We start from the raw sequence: 24,063 nt of genomic DNA, 5'->3' as shown, positions 1-24,063 counted from the left end.
TCTAAATAAAATAAATAAATGTTGCCAGGGCTTGAAGGTTGCAGCTATGAGGAAAGATTGGATCAGCTAGGGTTGTTTTCCTTAGAACAGAGGAGGCTGAGGGATGACTTAATTGAGGTGTACAAAATTATGCGGGGCCTAGATAGAGTAGACAGGTTACCTGTTACTCTAGCAGAGGTCAATTACCAGGGGGCACAGATTTAAGGTAATTGATTAGAGATAGGGATTCGAGGAGACATGAGGAAAAATTCTTTTCACCCAGACGGTGGTGGGTGTCTGGAATTCGCTTCCTGGATCGATGATGGAGGCAGAAACCTTCAACTCATTTAAAGGGTACCTGGACATGCACCTGAAGTGCTGTAACCTGCAAGGCTATGGACCAGGTGCTGGAAGGTGGGATTGGATTGGGCGGCTCGCTTTTTCAGCCGGTGCAGACACGATGGGCTGAATGGCGTCCGTTCTGTGCCATAATTTTTCTATGGTTCTAATCCCAATGCACTATTTTGAAGCAGAGGGGGGGAAGTTCTCCCCAGTGTCCTGGCCAATATTTATCCCTCAACCAACATCACTGAAAAAACTCCAGATTATCTGGTCATTATCACATGGCTGTTTGTGGGAGCTTGCTGTGTGCAAATTGGCTGCTACATTTCCTGCATTGCAACAGTGACAACCTCATTGGCTATAAAGCGCTTTGGGAAGTTCTGAGGTTGTGAAAGGTGCTATATAAATGCAAGTCTTTCTGTCTTTTTCCTGGTTGGAGCTTGTCCCACTGTGAGGCCAGACTAGGAAATCGCAGGGAGTGTGCCCGTGATTTGCCAACATGTGTTTCTGTTGAGCTTCGTGCTGGGAATGTGCTTTGGAAAAAAACAGCTCTTTCCTAGGAGTTAAACATTTATAATCATTGGTTCGGTCTCAGCTGGAGTATTGTGGTCAATTCTGGGCACCACACTTTAGGAAGGGTGTCAGGGCCTTGAAAAGGGTGCAGAGGAGATTTACTAGAATGGCATCAGGGATGAGGGAACACAGTTACTTGGAGAGACTGGAGAAGCTGGGATTGTTCTGCTCGGAGCAAAGAAGTGTGAGGGGAGATTTAATAGATGTGATCAAAATTATGAAGAGTTTTGATAAGTAGGTAGGGAGAGACTGTCTCTACTGGGAGAGGGTCAGTAACCAGAAGGCACAAATTTAAGATAATTAGCAAAGGAGACATAGGGAAGATGAGGTCTCATTTCTGCACACAGAGTTGTTATGATCTGGAATGCGCTGCCTGAAAGGGTGGTTGAAGTGGATTCAATAATAACTTTCAAAAGGGATTGGATGTATACTTGAAAAGGAAAAAATACAGAGCTATGGGGAAAGAGCAGAGGAGTGGGTCTAATTGGATAGCTCCCTTCAAAGAGCTAGCACAGGCATGCTGGGCCGAATAGCCTTCTGTGCTGCAAGATACTAAACCTTCCGTCCCTTTCTCTCCCAATCTGCAGTAGGAGGGCCAACCATCTTGGCTTAGTGCACTGCAAGTTCTGGAGCCTTAAGAGGCACAAAGGCAATGACTTCCAGTTCTCGTTAATCTGCATCAATCTCAAATTGCTGATATTTCCTGGTTCTAACTGCTGAAGCTTAACTCTAGCTGAACTCCCAATACTTAACTGGCTGGGCTAAGTTGTGTATAAACAGTTGTGGGAAGATGTGAGCCAATCAAGAGCTTTTGGTGGTTCAAGGGGCTGTGGCATATTTTAATTTGCAAACACAGTCACTTTTTATTTTCTATATTATTGTGATCTCAGATCATTAATGTGAAAAATGCGATTTGAATCCCCAGACCAATTTAACAAATTTACACAAGATTTAATGTTATAAGATTTTTATTATAACAACTAAAAGGAAGCCCCAATTAACTAAATAGTACTTTGTAAGTAGCTGATAACCTCAAATTACAAATAAAAATATTTTCTTTACTTATTCAAGCACTTGAAAACCTCACCCCATGCTTTGACGTTACACAGCCCTTCTTGATGACAAAATCCTTTGCAGTTAGAAGTTCCAAACTCTTCCCAGTCGCAATGGGTTGGATCTCCCAGACTTTTCAAAAATCAATAATTTCTTTGCTCACTTCTCCAAGCACTTCTGACCTGGTCGTCTGTCAATAATGTGATTTCCAGTGATCTTGTGGGTCCTTTACTCCTTCCATAGCTTTGCCTCTCAAAACTGGGTTAAGTCTTCACAGCCTTTTGCTATCTCTCTCTCTTCCCTCTCTCTCCTCTCTCTCTCTCTCCTCTCTCTCTCTCTCCTCTCTCTCTCTCTCCTCTCTCTCTCTCTCCTCTCTCTCTCTCTCCTCTCTCTCTCTCTCTCTCTCTCCTCTCTCTCTCTTTCCTCCCTCCCCCTCTCTCTCTCTTTCCTCCCTCCCCCTCTCTCTCACTCTCCTCCCTCCCCCTCTCTCTCTCTCTCCTCCCTCCCCCTCTCTCTCTCTCTCCTCCCTCCCCCTCTCTCTCTGTCCAGCTGTGTCTTCTCTTTAAGATTGCCTTGAAGCTGAACCCCAATGGATTCCTTCTTACAGCCTGTTTCCCTTCAGAAAGTCTGTTCAATTTATCTGGACTCCGAAGTTAATAGCTTATTATTCTGCTCTGGGTTCACAAAGTCGACTGGGCCTTTCCATTGTCCCCAGGTGTTAACATCTGCCTGATACGTTTGCATTTTCCCAGTTGCTGCCTCCTTGTTTTACAACCCAAAAGTCTGGGAGGGCGAAACCCATTGTTCTTCATGTGTCAGCCCTGCAGAATCAGTTTTCAAAGGCAAGTCTTTGATCTGTGTTCTCTGTCGCCCTGGTAACCTTTTGGACACCTGACCATCTGGACTCCATCTTGAACTTTTAAAAATCGCAATTTATAAGACATCATGTTACAGGGTCCAGCATTCATAGCAACAGTGAACTGTAAAAAAGGTCACATAGTAAATCAAAAACTGCCCAAAGCTGTATTCCCCAAAGCCCCCCTCCCAATAACAGTCAGGAGGTAAATTCAGTGCTCCCAGCAGCAATGCTGAGCTGGAAGGGGGAACACCAGTTCGAGGTGCACCAGTCCTGTGCTGGTAGATTGGCCTGTGCTCCCTTTGCATGTGGCTCCCTGCTGGGAGCTTGGCATTGGCAAATCCACCCAACAGTTCTCTCTTCCTGTGCAGTTTTCACCCCTGAAAGAGCAGTTTGGATGTGACGTTAAACCAAAGACCCCGTCTGCTCCCTCGTGTGGGTGGGAAAGATCCCACGGCACTGTATTGAGGGAGAATCAGGAGTTCTCCCGATGATGGTGTCCGGGACAATATTTATTCCTCATCCAACAATGCTAAAACAGATAATCCGATCGTTATCTCATTGCTGTTTGTGGGGGGCTTGCTGTGCGCACATTTCATACATTACAACAGTGACTTGACTTTTTTCAAAAGGTACTTCACTGGCCGTAAAGCGCTTTGGGATGATGTACAGTTGTGAAAGGCTCTATAGAAATGCAAGGCCTGTCATTCTTTCCACCAAGGCCCACGGTTTTATATACACTTTTGTTTGATGGTCTGATACATATAGAAGCCCAAACCAAACTACTGAGCCATCTCTGCTGATGGGACTTCCTTGACTGATGTGGAGTGAACCATCTATCCCAATAGGGATACACCTCTGCTTAACAAATGAAAAATCCTTTCCTGATGTACACTTCCGTCACTTGAAGTTCAGCATCAGGAGAATTCATTGATGGAATTGCCCTTGTTCAAATAATTCCAGTCTCCTATAAGACAGACCCGGCCACAGCTGTGGAAAATGTGAGGACTGAGCAGAAAGGAAAGAACTGATTCCGAATGTCAAGTTGCAAACCACTGCGGAGGAGGGGGAGGATCCCAAGCTATTCCATGGTTTTTCCAACCCGAAGGGTCAGTGGCCTTTATATGAGGAGCATAATTTGTCAGCCTGACTTGCTGCAGCTCCAGTGAGCTGAACTAATCTCTTAACTGCTTTGCAGTCCATTGAATGAGTCAATCCCGCACTCATCCCCACCACCACCCCTCCCCCCTCCCCCCCACAGTGCAGCCAAGCTCTCTACAATCAAACTACTGACTATTAAAGGTCGCCAGCAGTTCTGTTAAATATCTGAAAGTGGGCATGAGTCATGTAACATTTCAAGAGAGCAGTTTCCACAAATGTCAGAGGTTGATGGACCGATTTTGCTTTTTTTTTTGGTCAGTTGAACGAGTCATGCAGAAACGGCCGATGGCATGTGGTTATTGTGTGTGTTTTTATTTTCCCAGTTCTGCATTCTCGTCCAATTCCCATGCAGTGAGAAGGCAGTCGGAGCCTGGTACAAGGGAGCCAATCAGCCAGGAGAACGAAAGGCAAATCTACAAGACAGTTCTGGAAGGCGGAGATATTCCGTTCCAGGGGTTGAGCGGTTTGAGCAAGCGAACCTCCAGCTCCTCTTCAACCAGAGGTGAGCAGTACTGAAGCACCCAAGATCATTACACTATAATTCAACAATCCTTCATTTACAGTGCTGTAACGAGTTAATAACTGGCTGCCCCTTAATTAGCTCTTGCCCTTAATGTAGGTAGGAGACGCGAATGTCTACCGAGGAAAATAGTTCCTCTGCAAGATTTTTATTTGGTCACCAGGATATCTGTCCGAATGGTCACTTTGGACCACATTCCCACTTCAGGTGCTCTATTGGTTTTGAGCATTCCCAAGTCAGGTATAACTCTGCATTGGATGCAGTATAAACCCCTGAAAATTCTGCTCCGATAATCTGCTTCAGGCAAACCTGAGAAGAACCATCCCTGTTGCCAGCAGTCTGGCAGTTTCCATTTCCCACACCCATCATCTTCACCTTGAGTGGCACAGCCACTTAGTGCCAATTATTGATTCATGTCCACTAGGAAGTGGACTGACCTTGAGGACAGTTTTGTGCTGTTGCCTCATAACATTAGATCTGCCCAAATCCATTTTATATAGCCAACAGTGAGAATGAACTTAAATTCCAAAAGTGCAAGATGAGTCAAGGACTCCGTATATTGGTAATGGTACATTAGAGCTTGGTGTTAGATTCAGCAGAATTGTGTAGGTCTATGTTCTTGAAACTGTCATATTTAGTCCTGTGCTAATATTGTCTTCATCCATTGTCAGCATCTAATGATGTGCAAGAGATGAAAACTGTGTGCCCAATAGCATCCAGGATGTGAATCCGGAGAGGTGCTATTGAAGATCAGACCACACGCAGCCTCCATTTTGTTGACCTCCCATTGTGTCCAACAGACACTATAAAGTGATCAAAAACAGGATGAGCTGTGCTCAAAGGCCAGGAGCTCCACTATCCAAACTGACCAGCTAAAAACTGGCTATGGTGACCTTTCCCCATTGAGAATCGTGAAATGGTGTAGATGTGTCTAAAGTTGTTCACTAACACTTGCTTATTCTAACACTTGTGTCTGTTCTGTTGCTCTGCACGCTTACCAGTGGATTTTAAAGGTGGGAATGGCCACAGCATTTCAACTACTTCACTTTATAGTACAGCAGTTAACTCTAGTAATATGCCAGGTAGTAAATGTAAACATAAGAACCCCCTGTCAGCGGCAAAAGCCTGCATTTCCGAAATCCTTCCCTCAAAATTCAAACCCAAACTACTTGTAGAGAGCATTCGCAACCAGGATAGAGAGGGTGACAACCCCTCACCACAGAAAGCCCAGAGCTGTGAGAACCTGCTCAGTGTCAACTGCCTGTTCGCCAGCAAGAGAGTGCTGATGAAAGAGACTGGGCGAAGCGTCGAGTCTCTCTTGCTGATAGAGAAAGAGGAGCCTGCCCTTTGTTTGAGTGGTGACAGGAGGCTACAGGAGTCGTCCACCATCCCCAGGAGATGTCCACTTCCAAATGACTCTGTTAACAAGATGGCCAAGTCTACCAAACTGTACCAAAATATGCACCAGTTCAGCCAATTGGCACCCCTAGGAGTCCTACCCACTTCCATTGTGAGAGACATGGAGTTTCAGTTTGAATGCAATCCAAAAGGCCAGTGTGCGCAGAATTCAGGCCAAGACGGGTTGGACAATGTCCTAAAGTATTCAGTGTCTTCCAGAGTCAATGCATTTGAGCAGATAATCCAGAGGTCCCGATCAGTGCCTGCTTTGGATGTGACCAGTGGCTCATCGCCATGCAAGAGCCCCATGCCATCTCTCTCCAAGCCTTTCTTACAGTCGGCACATTCTGCCGAGTCTCTCCTGGAGCCCCCACCACAACACTACGACAGGGCTGAACCCGATGTTCGAATAACCATCCATAATGCCTCATCCTCTGGCAGTGAGGCCGACGAGGTGACGTCGGAGCTCAGTGGAGTCGGGGCCACCGAGTCGCCAGCCGTTCGTGCTGATGTCGAGGTCGACAGCCTATCCGCCGTATCAGCTGACGGCTCCACCAACAACGACAAGCCTTTGAGCATACGTAAAGCAAACCAGTGCAAGGGAGCCTGTCCCGCCTCCTATACCCGCTTCACTACGATTCGCAGGCATGAGAAACAGACCGCAGCCACCTTGGACCCCAGGCCAGCTGCACAACATCTCCCAACCTCTATTTCCAGAAATCTCTACCTCCTGAGCCCAAGGCCATTCAGACTAAAAAAGCCCTTTCTGCACAGGCCGAGAAAACCTTTGGCGCACCTGGACTCAACCAGCCAGACCGAGGTAGAGCACAAGAAAGAAAGTCTGCTTGATAACCCTGTCGAGCAGGGGCCATTGTCCAGTAACAGGCCGTCCCTTCCCAACCGCACAACTTCCTTTCACGTAGTGGAAAAGCTGAACCACACAGCTAAAACTGGACAATGCCAGGATAACGGCATCCTGCAGCCTGATCTCTCTCAGGGATCTGCTAATGGGAATCTTGTTCCTTTATCCGTATTCGATGCGGTCGACCCAAACAACAATCGGCAAAATGAACTTGGGATGTATCCTAAAGGTGGACTTACCAATAATTCACTGGCACTTTGTCTGTTGTGACTATCTCACTGTGTTTCTCTCCACCTTCCCAACTTGTGCTCTTTGTTTCTGTAATTGGTGACATTGCAATTCTCACTCTAGTCTGTCCTTTCCCTACCTGTTTGACATTTCACTGTAAGCATTGGCGAATGGGTTATTGGCTGCCTCGGGACTGTTTGTGCAGAAGGATCTTGCCCCTAGATTGCGTATTGTGAGTGTAGAAAGATCCTGGAGTGAAAATTTGAGTGCATGTGAAGCTCTTGGGTCTGGTGCTTGTGAGGAGTGTGCATTAAACAGCTTTATTCATAGACAAAACAAGGCAGAAGGGACTGGCCTTGTTTGGTACAGTTACTAGAGGCAGCTGCATGCATATACACATGGGCACGTACATCCATGCAGATACAGAATTGCGTGCATGTGCTCGCTCACACATGTTGGGGATGATTCTAACTCGAAAGCTCCAGTAAGTGCCCGACTCTCTCATTTGAACCATCTGTTCCCATTAGGCAGGCTGGACAGATTGAGCCCCATACAGTCACATGCACACTTATATTTTTATATGTATATACTGACACAGGCACTCACATACCCATGTTTGAGAGGGCGGGACCTGGGGAGGGGTTGGGGGCGAGCGGTTGCTTAAACCCACCCCTCGGGTCTGCATGCTGGTTTCCCAATGCAAAACCGTCGCACTCCGTGTTTAAAAGGCTGCGACAGGACCTGGAAGACGCATCTGGCCCGAACTGCTTAAATGGCCAGTTAAGCCTCTTAATGAACTTATCAGCTCGTTAAGGGCCAGATTTGAATTTTCTTTTTCAGGGGTGGGATCCAGGTAGGGTCCCAACCACGGCAGGAAGGAGGAGGAGGAGGTGACACAGCAGGGAGTGAGCTGGGATGGCAGAACAGCACCACAAGGCTTCACTGAAGAGGGAAGGCTCAGAGAAGGCCCTCATTCACATGCAAACAGCTCAGTGAAAATAATTATCTCTTATATCTCTTCACAGTTGACGGGCATTTTGGGGACTCCAGCTTTGGCGGGGGGGGGGGGGGGGGATGTTGGGGGTGTTGCCAGATGGGTCCTTCTGCTTATGATTTTCAGGAGTTCATGACAGTGGGTTCAGGAAGCCTGCACATTCCAATGGAACGGAAGGACATCAGAGGAAATGGGATTAAGCTACTCCGAGCTTTGTCTGACCAGCGATGAGGGGCAGCATTTGCATTGAGGCAGACCCTGGGCAACCAGGGCACAGAGTTGTGGAATGAAGGCAGGAAAGTAACAAAGGCGATGCCCTCAGCAGAGGGTCCACTGACAAAGGAGAAGCTACCTAGACTTGTCGGAGCGTCAGTGCCACAGAATGCTGGGCCTGTCCAGGCAGATGGTTGCTGACCTGAGTGCCCTCATTGAGGGTCATCTGAGGGTTCACAAGAACCATTGCCAAGGCCTTCCCATGGCTCTAGGAGTCACGGTGGCCTTGTACTTTCCTGCAACCGGCTCCTTCCCAGCAACAGCAGCAGATTGGTGGCATCTCACAGGCAGCAGCACATCATTGCATCACAAAGGTAATGGATGCTTTGTTCGAGAGGGCAGGGGATTATATTGAATTCCAGGTGGATAGCGGCACTCGTACTCAAAGGGCAGTGGGATTTGCCTCCCTCGCTGGGTGCCCTCAGGAGCAGGAGATCATTGATTGCACCCATGTGGCCATTGAGGCACCGACTAACCAACCGGGGAGATTCCTCACTAGGAATGGAGTCCACTTCCTAAATGTTAAGCTGCCATGCGACTACAGGAAACACTTTATGCAGGTCTGTGCACACTTTCCTGGAAGCTGCCATTACACCTTTATCCTCTAGCAATTGTAGGTGCCGCAGCTCTTCATGAGGCCATTGGAAATTCATGGGTGGTTGTTAGTGGATAAGGCTTACTCCTTGTAGTGATGGCTGATGACTCCTGTGTGTCACCCTGCCACAGAGGCTGAGAGACAGCACAACTGATAGTTCCTGAGCACAAGGGTCGTCATTGAGCAGGCCACCCGCCTCCTGACGATGAGGCTCAGGTGCCTTGACCGGCAGGGTGGCACCCTCCAGTACACTTCCTCCAGAGTCTCCTGTGTTGTGGTGGCCTGGCTGCACATTCCATGACATGGCCCTCCAGAGAGGTGTGGACCTTGAGGAGGGAGAAGTGCAGGAATGGCACAGCTCCTTGGCGGGGGAAAGGGAGGAGGAAGATGAGATCAAGGAGGAAGCTGAAGGCGAACTGGAGAGTGAGCCCTGTGCTTGGCAGGGGTGCCACTGAGACAGGCCCAGGAGGCGGAACGCCAATCAGGATGGCAGGGACACTGATGAAAGGTCACAGACCTGAAACATTAACTCTGTTTCTTTCTCCACAGATGCTGCCAGACCTGCTGAGTAGTTCCAGCATTTTCTATTTATTTCAGATTTCCAGCATCTACAGTATGTTGGTTTTATAGTATGGCAGGGACACCAGGGCCACTCTGATGTAGAGACGTTTGACCTGCGTGAGACTCAGTCTGCAAGACATTTGGAGAAGAGATTCTCCTTCATCTGAGCGACAGCAACCATCAGTTCAATGCAAAAGTCAGCAACCTTCCAGTGACACAAACACTGCAAGGCTTCAGAGCCACCTGACATTCTCTTCCCCAGCACATTCCATTGATTTGGCAACCCTTACTTCCCATTCTCCTGTGTCTCGCCATAATGAGATGGAAATGCACAAGTCTGCCTTCGTGCAACAGATTTCCCAGTGCTTGACAGTTCGCTATTATTTATATCAGAAACACCCAAGTGACCTACAAAGTGACATTACTGACCTGATGGCCTCTGTTGATGGCCAACTCCTACCAATTGCTCTTTCTGTGGCTGAGGATGAGTTGGAGCCAGACTGCTCGCTAGTGCCTGTCTGGGACTGAGATGGCCGTGGCAGATGGCATTGGCGAGGAGGTGCCAGGGGATCACTTCGAGAGGCTGCTGCACTGGCATTACTACAGGGGCAGACACTCACAGGACGTAACTCTGTGGGTGCTTTGTCCGTCAGTGGGCTGTGGAAGTGAATGATGATGACGGAGCCCCGTGACGGACGGCCCGCTCATCACCGTCTTTCACCTCCTCAGCCCTTTCATGGCACTCTTGATCGCCGGGGCGCAGCTGGCATCCACTCCTTGCTTCTTTGCGTCAGTGACTGGTGAATGCTGCTGACTGCAGCTTGCATTCTGTGCATGTCAGTGTGCTGTTCCTGCGACCACTCTGAGTGCTGCACATATGGCTCTCCATGAGCTTGGTCGCTCATAGACTCAAAGCATTGAGACATTGTGGAGCACAGGAGATTGATGGACTCCTCCATTCTAATCCCACGCCTCGGCAGTGCCTCAGGTAACTCCCACATGTAGGCACACATCTCACGCTGGTTCTCCAGGTGGAGCCACCTATTTTTTGGCTACAGCGGACTCTGTCTCCGCTGTCTCCTCCTGCTCTGATGTGATGTGTGCTTCACTGTATGCCACTGTTTCTAGTATCGTGCATTGACCCACCGAGGTGCGAGTGTCTGTGCTGGTGAAGGGTGCGCAAGAAAGATTTGACGGTGCAGGCTCCAAGGTGTCTTCCTCCTCTGACAACTCAGACACTGAGTGGGCTCTTGTCCCTTTGCAGCTGGCCCTGTAGGAAACATAAGAGAAGATGGTGAGCAATCGGGACAGTCAACAGATGTTCACGCTCCTTAAAATAATATAACATGTTTTGACAGCTTCTTGCATGGGGAGTACTGCCACGTATCCCCTGAATCTGGGGATATTGAGATGTTTTCAACCTGTCTATGGCGGACCCCTGTTTCTCCATCCCCAGCATCCCTTTGGCTTGACACTCTGGTCACACCAAGGGCCAGCTCGTCAAAGTGTATCAGAGACATGAGCTGGGGCACCCCACCGTCCAGACATGCCCTGTCATTCTCCCTGGCATTCAACTCCATTTGGCCTGCAAGGTGACGAAAGTTGCAGTTGGGACACACTCACTCACGTACAAGCACAAGGACTTCACAGGAACGCTATCAGACAAAATGTGACATTGAACCACATAAGGAGACATTAGGACAAGGTGACCAAAAAGCTGGTAGGTTTTAAGGAGAGTCTTAAAGGAGGAGAGAGAGAGAGGCAGGGAGGTTTAGGAAGGGAATTCCAGAGCTTGGGCCCAGCCAGCTGAAGGCACGGCCGACAATTGGGGAATGTGCAAGAGGCCAGAATTGGAGGAGTGTAGAGATCTTGGAGGATTGTAGGGCTGGAGGAGGTTATCGAGATAGGGAGCAGAGAGGCAGGGTATTGAAAACATTGATGAGAATTTTGAAACTTCGGCATCATCAACTATTCCAGCTCTATTCCCATTTGTCACATTTTCCTGGGAGCCTCATTTCAATTTGGGTCCTGTGACGTACACTGACCTGAATTTTTGAGCAGTGAGGGGGACCAGTTTAGGGGAGTAGTGTGGTTGAGAGGTGAGCAGTGTAGGCTGGGGCCTGACCAAGCCAGATGCCAGATGACTCTGTACCCGCTCGGCTGCACCAGGAGGCCTTGCAGCAATTTGGAGTTTCACAGTCTAGATCGAAGAATAAAGACTGGTCGGTGTCTGTGGTGAGGCGGTGGAGACACCGCCAGAGGCTTGTTGAACGGTATCATAACAAGAGTTAATAGAGGAAGGCAAGAGGGGAGAGGGAGATTGGATGTGAAAGTGTCTCAGGTCACAGAAAATTGTTAAAATGATTCCTGTGACATGCAAGTTAGCAGTGAGTTCAGGGCCTAACATTTTACAGGTAATCGTATGTAAACTGGAGAGGAATTTTTTGTGGATTGTTCCTAAATTAGTTCTCAAATGATTAAGCTCATAGTCAGTGTTGCTCCGTCAGTCTTCGAGGTCCAACCTGCTCTAATAATATTTACTTGTAAATAGTAGACGACTATAAACTCTTTTGAGGCCTTGTTTGATCAGTTTGCTATGGAGTTAAGTTTACGGGCACGCCTTTAAAGCTCTCCTATCTATTAAACTTAAACCGTATCCTTTTGTTAGTGACATGGGTGGATTAACCTTGCTTTGTGTTGTCTTCAAGTAGAGTCAGACTCTCCAAGGTTGTCTGCTCCAGTCGAGCGCATGGAGACCCCTGAGGAAATCTGCCGTCGTCGTCATGAGGACAAGGAGGTGGGTCCCTGACCAATCGACCTTCTGGTCAAAGGTCAACTGTGTTACCAAAATAATGATAAACCATAATTCTTCAAAGTAACAAAGAATGAATCTTCTTCCTTTAAAACTGTCTTCGTGGTGAGGTGTTTGGGGCGGGAGGGTCTGCAGACAGTAAAGTTGGATGTTATTTCCTCTCAACTTACATTGTGCGTTTTCAAACAGGATAAGCAATCACTTTCTGTTCAACTTGGTACTTGGTAGCTTCTTTAAGCAGCCTATTGGCAGTTTATAATGACTCCATACCATGTTTGTTGACTTGCTTTGTTTTAAACGGGTTTGCAACATCTGGTTGTCGGTGATGGGACTCCCGCAGACCCACCATGTCAGGAGATGCTGAAACTCTCCCTTGATTGCTCACCAGGGCCATCTGTTTCTCTGCCATCATCTGAATGTGGATGACCAGACTAGCAAATTAGGTTGTATCGCCCATGGTTCTGAGAGCTGATTGCTTACTGATGTGTCACTCTGAGCAAGTGCTGATCACATTCTGAATGTACTGCTGGGATCCAGTCATTCGACAAATTCAAAGTCTTAATTCAAATAGTGTTTGCCCACTTAACTGTCCTGCATCTTGGAGAATTGTGTTTGCTAAACATATCTCATTCATAAATGATACTGAATAAGCACATGGCACATTATCATGCACATCTTGAACTGGGACTGCCATTTCAATGACCCAGTTTAGACTCGACATAATTACATAGAATCATACAACACTGAAGGATTTCACTTGGCCCTTTGAAAGAGCTGTTCAATTAGTCCCATTCCCCTGCCCTTTTTCTCCACCTCCGATAGATATCCAACCCCCTTTGAAAGTTATGGTTACGTAAAGTGCCACATAATTGACTTGTCAGCAAAGTTGAAGCCCATGGGATAAAAGAGTCAGTGGCAGCATGGATACAAAGTTGGCTGAATGACAGGAAACAGAGTAGTGGTGAACGGTTGTTTTTCAGACTGGAGGAAGGGATATAGTGGGGTTTCCAGGGTTTGGTGCGAGGACCACTGCTTTTCTTGATGAAAGGAAGACTTGCATTTATTTTAATGATCTATATCAATGACCTAGACTTGGGTATACAGGACACAATTTCAAAATTTGCAGATGACTCAAAACTTGGAAGTATTGTGAGCTGTGAGGAGGATGGTGATGGACTTCAAGACGACATAGACAGGCAGTTGGCAGATGAAATTTAATGCCGAGAAGTGTGAAGTGATACATTTTGGTAGGAAGACAGAGAAGAGGCAATATAAGCTCAAGGATACAATTCCAAAGGGGGTGCAGGAGCAGAGGGTCCTGGGGGTTTTTGTGCACAAATTGTTAGAGGTGGCAGGGCAGGTTGAGAAAGTGGTTAATAAGGCAAACAGGATTCTGGGCTTTATAATTAAAGGCATAGAGTATAAAAACAAGGAAGTTATGCTGAATCTTTATAAAACACTGATTCAGCCTCAGCTGGAGAGTTGTGCCCAATTCTAGGCACTGCACTTTAGGAAGGATGTGAAGGCTTTAGAGAGGGTGCAGAAAAGTTTACGAGAATGGTTCCGTGGATAGATTGAGAGGCTGGTGTTCCCTTTAGCGAAGAGAAGGTTGAGAGATGATTAATTTGTTTAACATCTTGTGGGGTCTAGGCAAAATAGATAGATAGAAACTGCACCCATTGGCAGAAGAGTCAAGAACCAAACGACGCTGATTTAAGGTGAATGGCAAGCGAACCAAAGGCGACATGAGGAAAAACGTCTTTACGCAGCGAGTGCTTACGTTCAGGAGTACGCTGCTTGAGAGTGTGGTGGAGGCAGATTAAAAGGGGGATTGGACAAGCACCTGAAGGGGGAATGATTTTCAGGGCGACCAGGAAAGGACCAGGGAGTGGGACTAGCCAAATTGCTTTTGCAGTGTGTCAGTAAAGGCTTGATGGGCTGAATGGCCTCATTGTGTCCTCTAACCATTCTATGATTCGATGAATCTGCTTCCACCACCCTTTCAGGCAGAGCATCCTAGAACATAACTTGTGATATAAAACTTTCTCCTCATCTCCCCTCTTGTAATTACCTCAATTAAATCTCTCCTTAATCTTCTCTGCTCCAAGGAAACAATCCCAGCTTCTGTAGTCTCTTTCATGCCTGAGAGAGGGTGGAGCTAATATCAGGCAGCTTTAATATTGGCTGTAATTCCTTACTGGAGTTTGTAACTAAAAATGGATGTTGTATTTTTTGGGCATCTCCCTTGGTTTTGGTTGGACAAGATCTGACAGCTGCAGCAAGTTGCAACACAATTCATGGCCTTGTGTTATTTCTTTACAAATGTGTCTTTTATTCATAGACCGTGCCCACTTAAGTAAAGAACTTAAAATTACAATATTGCTTTAGAAAAGGAAAAAATTAAATGCAGTCGATTCCTGTTGATTTGAAGTTGCATAATTTGAATTATCTGTTAATGTCAAATGAAATCATGCAAAAGAAATGATAGAGGGATGGAATTCACAAGTAGGGAATTTATGTTAAACTTGTATGGAGCCTTGGTTAGAATACACTTGGAACTGTGTGGGCAGTTTTGGTTGCCATATTATAAAAAGGATATAGAAGCATTGAAGGTGCAAAAAATATTTACAAGGCTGATAACCGAAGTGAGGCAAAGATGAACAGGCTGGGTCTCTCCTTTTTCTCTTGAAAAGAGAAAGCTGAGGGGTGATCAATAGAGGTCTTTAAAATTATAGAAGGTTTTGATGGAGTACACTTGGAGAGAATGGGCTGTATATTACCAAGCCCACAACATTGGGCTCCATGGTGGTGTGGGTAGGGGAGTTGGTTGCGGCAGAGGCCCGGCACAGAGGCTGACGCCGGGAAGGCCCGATCCTCCGCCGACGGTGAGGCTCTGTGGCAGCACCACCCCCTCCCCCACCATTGAGTGATGGGACTTCAATTTCAATGTTTAAATCAATGCCATGAATACATTTAAATGGACTTGCCCGCCGCGATTCTCAGTGCGGCCATCGGCACTCCCGCACCTTCAATTCCTAGTCTGGGGAAAGCCGGTGTGACGTTGGTGGGGAGGGGGGCTATTTAAATGAGCCGCCGCGTGGGAGATCGCGGCAACTCTTCGGCGTGAGGGCTCTTAAAATCCAGCCCATTGTTTCCACTTGTGGGGAAGAGCAAAACTAGAGGCCAGGAAATCCAATAGGGAATTCAAAAGAAACATCTGTACCCAGAGAGTGGTGAGAATGTGGAATTAGTGACCACAGAGAATGCTTGAGGTGAATCGTATAGATACATTTAAGGGGAGGCTAGATGAGCACATGAGGGAGAAAGGAGCAGAGAGTCATGTCTATAGAGTTAGATGAGGAGGGATGGGAGGAGACTTGAGTGGAGCATAAAGGCTGGCATGGACTGGTTGGGTCGAATGGCCTGTTTCTGTGCTGTGTATATTCTATGTAATTCTATTTAAAGTGTCTCCTTTGATTAATTTGTATATCTTTAGAGGGTGTAACTAAGGGGTTGGATAGGGGTAAAGCAGTGGATGTGAGGTACTTGCGTTTCAGTAAGGCTTTTGCTGCAGTTCCACTGGAGAGAATGGTACTGAAAATAAAGAAAATGGGACTCTGGAAATATTTTATGATGGCTATGTAATACGTTGACTGACAGAACCCAGAAGATGATGTCCATCAGCCTATGCGAGTGGCTGATCCACAGAGCTTTGCTTTCAGATCTATTGGGTTCAACATCCTCATAAATGATCAGGAGCTAGGAGTCGCATGCACGTTGGCTAAATTTGGCAATGATGCCAAGTTAATGACGGTCGGGGACTGTAAAGCTAAACTGGATAAGCTGCAGGAGGATGTAAATATATTTGGGAATTGGACAGACAGGTGGCAGAGGAAATTCAATGTCGAGAAATGCAAAGTGCCTCACAAACGAAATCCAGGTATGTACTGTTCCTTAAATGGAAAGAAAATAATGTGCCTGGGAAATGAAGGAGAACTGGGGGTCCTGATTGACAATCAATTGAATTTCTGTTGAAAGCTCGGTGCAGTGAGTAAAGCAAATCAGATGTTGGGATGTATTAAAAGGTCAGTATTGAGCTGAAATAATGAGGTAATCTGTCACTTCATAAATCATGTTGTGACCACATGGGGAATACTGTGTATGGTTCTGGTCACCACAGGACAAAAAGGGTATTGGAGCTAGTGAAAGAAAACATAGGATAGGAAGCAGAAAATTGAGTGGATGGAGGGACCTGTTCTTGCTGGATAAGAGCAGGTTCAGAGGTAATGTGATTGCTTTATTGAGGATTCAGAAGGGATTCGATAATGGACACCATGATAACTGTTCTGAACCAGATGAGCCAGCTTAAGCCAGAGGGCACAATCTGCACTTTATGGGAATAACTTCAAAACTAATCTATGGAAACAATATTTCTGTGAGTGAGTGGAGCAGGCTCCCGAGGGAGACAGTAAAAGCAGATGGTGCTGAGCCATTCAAATGCAAATGAGAGATTTCTTGTATTTCTGTCTTTCATTTTGGGATCACTGGTCCCAGGGTCAAGGATGTCACTGGCTGTGGAGCATCCTGAGGGGGAAGGGTGAACAGCCAGCAGCCGTGGTCCACAATTACGTCAGTAGGAAGAGGGATGTGGTCCTGCAGAAAGAGTTTACGGAGCAAGCTAAGAAATTAGAAAGCAGGACCTCAAAAAATTTAGTAATCTCCAGATTGCTCCCAGCACCGAGTATAGAAAGCGTGTATAGAAATGGGAGGATAGTGCAGATGAATTCGTGGCTGGAAAGATGGTGCAGGAGGGAGGGCTTTAGATTCCTGGTGCACTGGGACCCAGTCTGGAGAAAGTGGGACCTGTACAGGCTGGACAGGTTGCACCGGAACAGAACTGAGACAAATTTCCTTGCAGGATGTTTTGCCAATGCTATTGGGGAGGGTTTAAATTAACTTGGCAGGGTTGTGGGAACCAGGAGATAATGCAAGAGAGGAACATCAAGGTGTGCAGAGAATTGCTAGTGAGAGAGAGCACTCGAGTGGGAAATAGCCAAGTATTAGGTGGGATCAGAGTGGGAATGTTAGACAGTACTAAAGGAGGGGGCAGTTCCATATTAGATGGGAGTAGACTGAGAAAGACTACAAGGAATGCAAAGACAGTATTACAATGCATGTATGTAAGGGCACAAAGCGTGGTGAATAAGGTTGGTGAGTTACAAGCACAAATAGCAGTATGGGAATATGATGTAGTGGCAAGAATGGAAATGTGGCTTAAAATTGGTGAAGACTGGGTGCTTCATATACAAGGATATAAGGTGTTCAGAAAAAGTAAAGAATTAAAAAAGGGAGGTGGGGTGGCAGTCCTGTTTCGGGAAGACGTTGCAGTTTTGGAAAGGGAGGAAGACCTTTAAGGGGCAAGGACAGAATCCATTTGGTTAGAGTTGAGGAGTAAAAAGGGTATGATCACGCTACTGGGGTATTTCACAGGCCTCCAAATAGTGAGAAAGAGAGAGGGAGGAACAAATCTGCAGGGAAGTTGCAGAGATGTGCAAAAACTATAGATTGGTGATATTGGGGACTTAAATTACCCAGATATCGATTGGGATAATGTTAGAGTCAAGGATAAAGAGGGGGAGGAATTTCTGAAATGTGTTCAGGAAACTTCCTTGATCTGTATGTTCTCAGTCCAACTAGAAAGGAGGCATTGCTGGATCTGGTGCTGGGGAATGAGGCGGGCCAAGTGGACCAAAGGTCAGTGGGGGAGCACTTGGGTAAGAGTGATCATCATATCATAAGGTTTAGACTAGTAATGCAAGGAGCAAAATAAGGCAGAATGTCTAGATTGGAAGAGGGCTAATTTCACTGTGATGAGAAGGGATCTAGCCAGGGTAGAATGGGACCAAAGATTGGCAGGAAAAGCTGTATCGGAACAATGGGTGATCTTTAAAGATTTGCATAAGGTAAAGGCTAGGAACATTCCAACAAGGGCAAAAGGTAGGAGAACCAAGAACAGGGCTCCTTGGATGACGAGGGAGCTAGAGATTTTCGAATTCTTTCTGGCTACAGGAGAGGTACCAGAGGACTGGAGGACCAGTGAATGTGGCACCATTATTCAAGAAGGGTAGTGGGGATAAACCACGTAATTACAGGCCAGTGAGTCTAACATCAGTGGATGGGAAACTATTGGAAAAAATTCTGAGGGACAGGATTAATCTCCACTTGGAGAGGCAGGGATTAATCAGGGATAGTCAGCATGGCTTTGTCAGGGGGAGATCGTGTCTAACTAACTTGATTGAATTTTTCGAGGAGGTGACTAGATGTGTAGATGAGGGTAAAGCAGTTGATGTAGTCTACATGGACTTCAGTAAGGCTTTTGATAAGGTCCCACATGGGAGATTGGTTAAGAAGGTAAGAACCCATGGGGTCCAGGGCAATTTGGCAAATTGGATCCAAAATTGGCTTAGTGACAGGCGGCAGAGGGTGATGGTTGAGGGCTGTTTCTGCGAGTGGAAGCCTGTGACCAGTGGTGTACCACAGGGATCGGTGCTGGGACCCTGGCTGTTTGTCGTGTACATTAATCATTTAGATGTAAATATAGAAGGTATGATCAGTAAGTTCGCAGATGACACGAAAATTGGTGGTGTTGTAAATAGTGAGGAGGAAAGCCTTAGATTACAGGACGATATAGATGGGCTGGTAAGATGGGCGGAGCAGTGACAAATGGAATTTAATCCTGAGAAGTGAAAGGTGATGCATTTTGGGAGGACTAACAAAGCAAGGGAATACACAATGGATGGTAGAACCATAGGAAGTACAGAGGGTCAGTGGGACCTTGGTGTACTTGTCCGTAAATCACTGAAGGCAGCAGCACAGGTAGATAAGGTGGTTAGGAAGGCATATGGGATACTTGCCTTTATCAGCCGAGGCATAGAATATAAGAGCAGGGAGGTTATGATGAAGCTGTATAAAATGCTAGTTAGGCCACAGCTGGAGTACTGTGTACAGTTCTGGGCACCCCACTATACGCATTGGAGAGGGTGCAGAGGAGATTCACCAGGATGTTGCCTGGATTGGAGCGTTTCAGCTATGAAGAGAGACTGAAAAGGCTAGCGTTGATTTCCTTGGAGCAGAGAAGGCTGAGGGGGGACATGATTGAGGTATACAAAATTTTGAGGGGCATTGATAGGTTCGATAGGAAGAAACTTTTTCCCTTAGTGGAGGGATCAATAACCAGGGGGCATAGATTTAAGTTAAGGGGCAGGAGGTTTAGAGTGGATTTGAGGAAGAATCTTTTCACCCAGAGGGTGGTTGGAATCTGGAACACACTACCTGAAGGGGTCGTAGAGGCAGGAACCCTCACAACATTTAAGAAGTATTTAGATGAGCACTTGAAACGCCATAGCATACAAGGCTACGGGCCAAGTGCTGGAAAATGGGATTAGAATAGATTAGATTAGAATGGCTGGCACAGACATGATGGGCTGAAGGGCCTGTTTCTGTGCTGTATGACCCTGTGACTCTGTATAAAAAAAAAAAGAGGGTGAATGATGCATATCGGGTGAACACATCAAGTGAGAACCAAGCCATATGCAATAGGTTGAGAGGGGAAGTGAAGAGGAAATAAGACTGGCAAAGAAAGAATAAAAGGGAACCCAAAGATCTGCTACCAGCATGTATGGAGTAAGCGAGTATTAAGAGGTGGAGTGGGGCCTGTTATGGACAAAGAAGGTGATATATGCTTCGAGGTGCAGAGCAAAGCTAATCTACTTAATGGGTACTTTGTATCAGTGTTCACTAAGGAAATGGAAGCTGACAAAATATCAGTCGAAGCAGAAAGAGTAGAGGCAATGGATAGAATAGAATTTGAGAGGGGGGAGGTACTAAAAAGGCTCACTTTCCTTAGGGTAGATAAGTTACCTGGTCCAGATGGCTTGCATCCCAGGTTGCTAATGGGAAGTGGGGATGGAGATAGTGGAAGGGCTTGCCATAATCTTCCCATCTTTCCTGGATATGGGTGAGGTGCCAGAGGATTGGAGAGTGGCAAATGTGCCACCCATATTCAAGAAAGGGTCTAAGGACAGTCCTAGTATCTACAGGTCAGTTAGTTTAAATCAGTAGTGGGTAAGGTTTTAGAAACAATAATTGGGGAAATATCAACGGACACTTAGAGAGGTTCAAGTTCATTAAGGATAGCCAGCATAGATTTGTAAAAGGCAGATCATGCTTGTCTAATCTAATTGAATTCTTTGATGAAGTAACAGAGAAAGTTGATGAAGGGAATGCAGTGGATGTTGTTTATATGGATTTTAAGAAATCATTTGATAAGGTATCACCTAAAAGGCTGGTTAACAAAATTGAGGCTCATGGAATAGGAATGTTAGTATCCAATTGGATAAAAAAAATTGGCTTAAAGACAGAAAACAGTGAGTCATAGTAAATGGCTGCTTTTCAGAATGGAGGATGGTAGACAGTGATGTTCCCCCAGGGTCAGTGCTGGGGCCACTGCTTTCTTGTTATATGTAAATGACTTGGATCTTGGGATACAAGAGTAGAATCTCAAAGTTTGCTGATGGAACCAAACTTGGAGGTGCTGCGAACAATGAGGATGATGTGAACCGCTTGCACCAGGATATAGATAGGCTAGCGTAGTAGGCAGATGGAATTTAATACTGACAAGTGTGAGTTGATGCATTTGGGCAGAAGACAGAAGGAGAGGCAACATATGCCTAATGGCACAGTTCTAAAGAGTGTGCAGAACAGCATGTGCATCAATCTCTGAAGGTGGCAGTACATATTGAGAGTGTTGTTAGTAAAGCATATGGGATCTTGGGCTTCATAAATAAAGGCTTTGAGTACAAAAGCAGAGAAGTTATGCTGAACCTTTATAAAGCTCTGGTTAGGTCCCAACTGGAGTGCTATAGCCAGTTCTGGTTACCACACTTTAGGAAGGATGTCAGGGTCCTTGAGAGGGTGCAGAGGAGATTTACCAGAATGGTTCCAGGAATGGAGGATTTTAGTTACAAGGTTAGTTTGGAAAAGCTGGGTTTGTTCTCAGAACAAAGGAGATTGAGGGGAGATTTGGTAGAAGTGTACAAGATTATGACAAGCTTGGATAAGTTAGACAAGGAAAAGCTGTTCCCATAAAAAAAAATGATACAAGGACTAGGGGGACACATTGAAAGTTTTGGACAAAAGATGTAGTGGGAATATGAGGAAGCATATTTTTTTTACACAGTAGGTGCTCATGACCTGGAACTCGCTGCCCACAAGGGTGGTGGAAGTGGAGATCATCTGTGACTTCAAGAGGAAGTTGGATGACCACTTGAAGGAAATAGACTTGCAGGGCTACGGGGATCGAGCCAGGGAGTGAGACAGACCGCATAGCTCCGTGGAGAGCTGGCATGGACTCAATGGGCTGAATGGCCTCCTTCTGTGCCATAAATGACACTGACTCTCTCTATGACAGTATTTGAGTAGCTTGAGACATTAAAAGATAAGTGTCACATGTTTGAGAGAATCAAGTGACTGAACATATGGTTCCGAAACCTCTCCTTCTCTGGGGGTTCCCTCATTCCATGCCTGGGTCTGTTGTAGACTGATTGATAGAGATTGATCACTGTGATTAGTCAGTAACTCCATTCATATTGTATTGTGAAGCTACCAGGATGGTAGAAGGTGAACTTGCTGGACTTTGGCATTTTCTCATCTAGTAATTCTTATGTACTCGATGATTGGCATTTTTTTCCAAACGACAAGTGATATTGAACTAATAGTAGTGGACTGTAATGATATGAAACTGTTGATCTCTATACCTGCCTCACTGCACCATAACTGCATGTCATTGCCGTAAGCTGTATGTTAAATGTGCTGGAGTTTGCCTATTGATGAACCTGAATGTTTTATTTGGAGGCTTAATCACCGACGTCGTTCTCACTGCCTCTCTCCTGTGGTCAGAGGAGGGGGGGCTACACTTAAAATCTGGGTGATTTGTAAGGTCCCTGGCTCTGTAGGAGTTTGGTCCTGTCTGTGATATGTTTTGATATAAACTTTCTGTCATTTCTGTTTGCATCAGATTTTGTTCTCATTATGTGAGTCTTTTAATTCTATTTCTCACTAACCTGCATTAAAACAGAAGGGAATAGGGATCCTTGTCAATCTGAATATGTAAAAGGGTGAAACAGAAATGAACATTCTTAGAGATTCGTGTGTCTGATCTGAACACAACATGTTGTACGTAACTTTTATTAGCGCAGATGCTTTAGAATCAGGCTTTATCACAACTTTTTAAATGTGTTTGAACATTTTTGGCAAGAAAAATTGGCTGTCTTTTTTTTGTCTCTTTCAAATAAGCAGAAGTGGAACTTTTTATGATCCCATTTTGTGCGATTTTCTAACAGAGACTGTTAGAAGAGCAGAGACGACTTAGACGGGAACAAGAGGAAGCTGATATTGCAGCCAGGAGGCACACTGGGATCGCTCTTACACATCACCAGTTTATCACTAATGAGAGATTTGGGGACCTCCTTGACATAGACGAGGCAGCAAGGAGGAGATCTGGGTCGGAGGTCGGTTCCACTCACCTCGGTGCACACCTTGACCCAAAGCAGTACATGCCATCTTCTCTATGCTGTGCTGTGCAATGTCTAGCTTTCTGTGGAGTACAAGCACTAACCCTGCAATAAGAGCCTAACCGTGAAGGAGTGTGGGCAGATGCTTCATAGTCAGTGACTTAGCATGATTTAAAACCTCCTCACAGCTCACCCTTGCTGCTGAATTTTGTGTGTGTGTGTGTGTGTTGTCATGCACTTTTCAAACCTCTAACCCACGATTATCCTGTCTTTTTATGTTCTTGATTGAAAAGTCTGTTTGATATTTATCTTTACATCTTACTAACCCCCGTCACTTCCTTTTGGCATTTAGTGTTTGTGAGAGCTGGTCAAAGGAGAATTCCATTCCAACGGGCCCTTATAAAGTCAAATGTTCTCTTCAAATGTGCGGTTATTTTGGAAATGGTGCAATTTGCAGCCAAACCCACCAATGATGCGAGTCTGCTGATTTCCAGTACTTCACTCATGCAAAAGCCTAGACAGTTGAGCTATTCGACTGCTGATAGCATCACGGCCAAGCTGCATTTCATTGTCACACAGTGTCCACAGTTGTATAGATCGCCAGCAATCAAGAGCACACTGATTTCACTTTCCTGGCACTGAGGCCAATTGTGGCAGCTAATTGCTTCAGTGTTTGACCCAGCACAGACTGGCGACTGGATTTAGAACTTTCTAGTCTGCATGGGGCAGTACAGTGCTAGGCTAGAAGCACGAGCCCAGCGCTCTGGTGGGGAGGAGTTAGTAATTCACAGCTATGGTCTTCCGGACGGAGCCGGTAATATGACTTCAGTAACATGACCTGTGCTCAGTGGCTACACCGACAGCTTCAGGGCGACTTAAAAGTGCATCAAAAATAAATGGAGCTAATCAGTCTGTTTGATGTCATCCTTTGTGAGAAAATACACAAAGAATCACTTCTCGAGTCTGCAAGACTGATTGGTCAAAGGAAATCCCGCTGCTCAACTAGTTAGTGAGCTTATCTTTCACAACTGATCTACACAGGCCCACAGATCCTGAGTTCTGTTGCCTGACAGGAGAACAGCACTTTGGCATGTCTCTCAGTCCCTCGCCTCTGGGCTTCCTGCTCCTATCGCTGCCAATGTTCGGTGTTTCGTCCAGTGAAATCATATCCAGGCAAAGGGGAATTGGTTAAAAAAAAACCTCACTTTTGAGAATGGTGTTGGTGGTCCTTCACTCCCAGCGAGGATGGGGTTCACGGTCCTTCACTCTCACTCCCCTTCAGTTT

The 24,063-nt window shown here is 46.0% G+C and overlaps 1 protein-coding gene across 1 annotated transcript in view; it reads left to right on the top strand.

The window, feature by feature from the left end:
* The window catches only part of LOC137355285 (sorbin and SH3 domain-containing protein 1-like), a 147,980-nt gene that overhangs the window by 98,187 nt on the left and 25,730 nt on the right, over positions 1-24,063 (top strand). Inside the window, exons 21-23 of the mRNA XM_068020241.1 lie at positions 4,288-4,466; positions 12,104-12,192; positions 22,608-22,775. Coding sequence (XP_067876342.1) covers positions 4,288-4,466; positions 12,104-12,192; positions 22,608-22,775 — 436 coding nt within the window. The remainder of the gene's footprint in view (positions 1-4,287; positions 4,467-12,103; positions 12,193-22,607; positions 22,776-24,063) is intronic.

This window comes from Heterodontus francisci, chromosome 42, assembly GCF_036365525.1.
Source record: "Heterodontus francisci isolate sHetFra1 chromosome 42, sHetFra1.hap1, whole genome shotgun sequence".
Classification (NCBI taxonomy): Eukaryota; Metazoa; Chordata; class Chondrichthyes; order Heterodontiformes; family Heterodontidae; genus Heterodontus; species Heterodontus francisci.
This window is presented reverse-complemented; position numbering and strand designations above follow the sequence as displayed.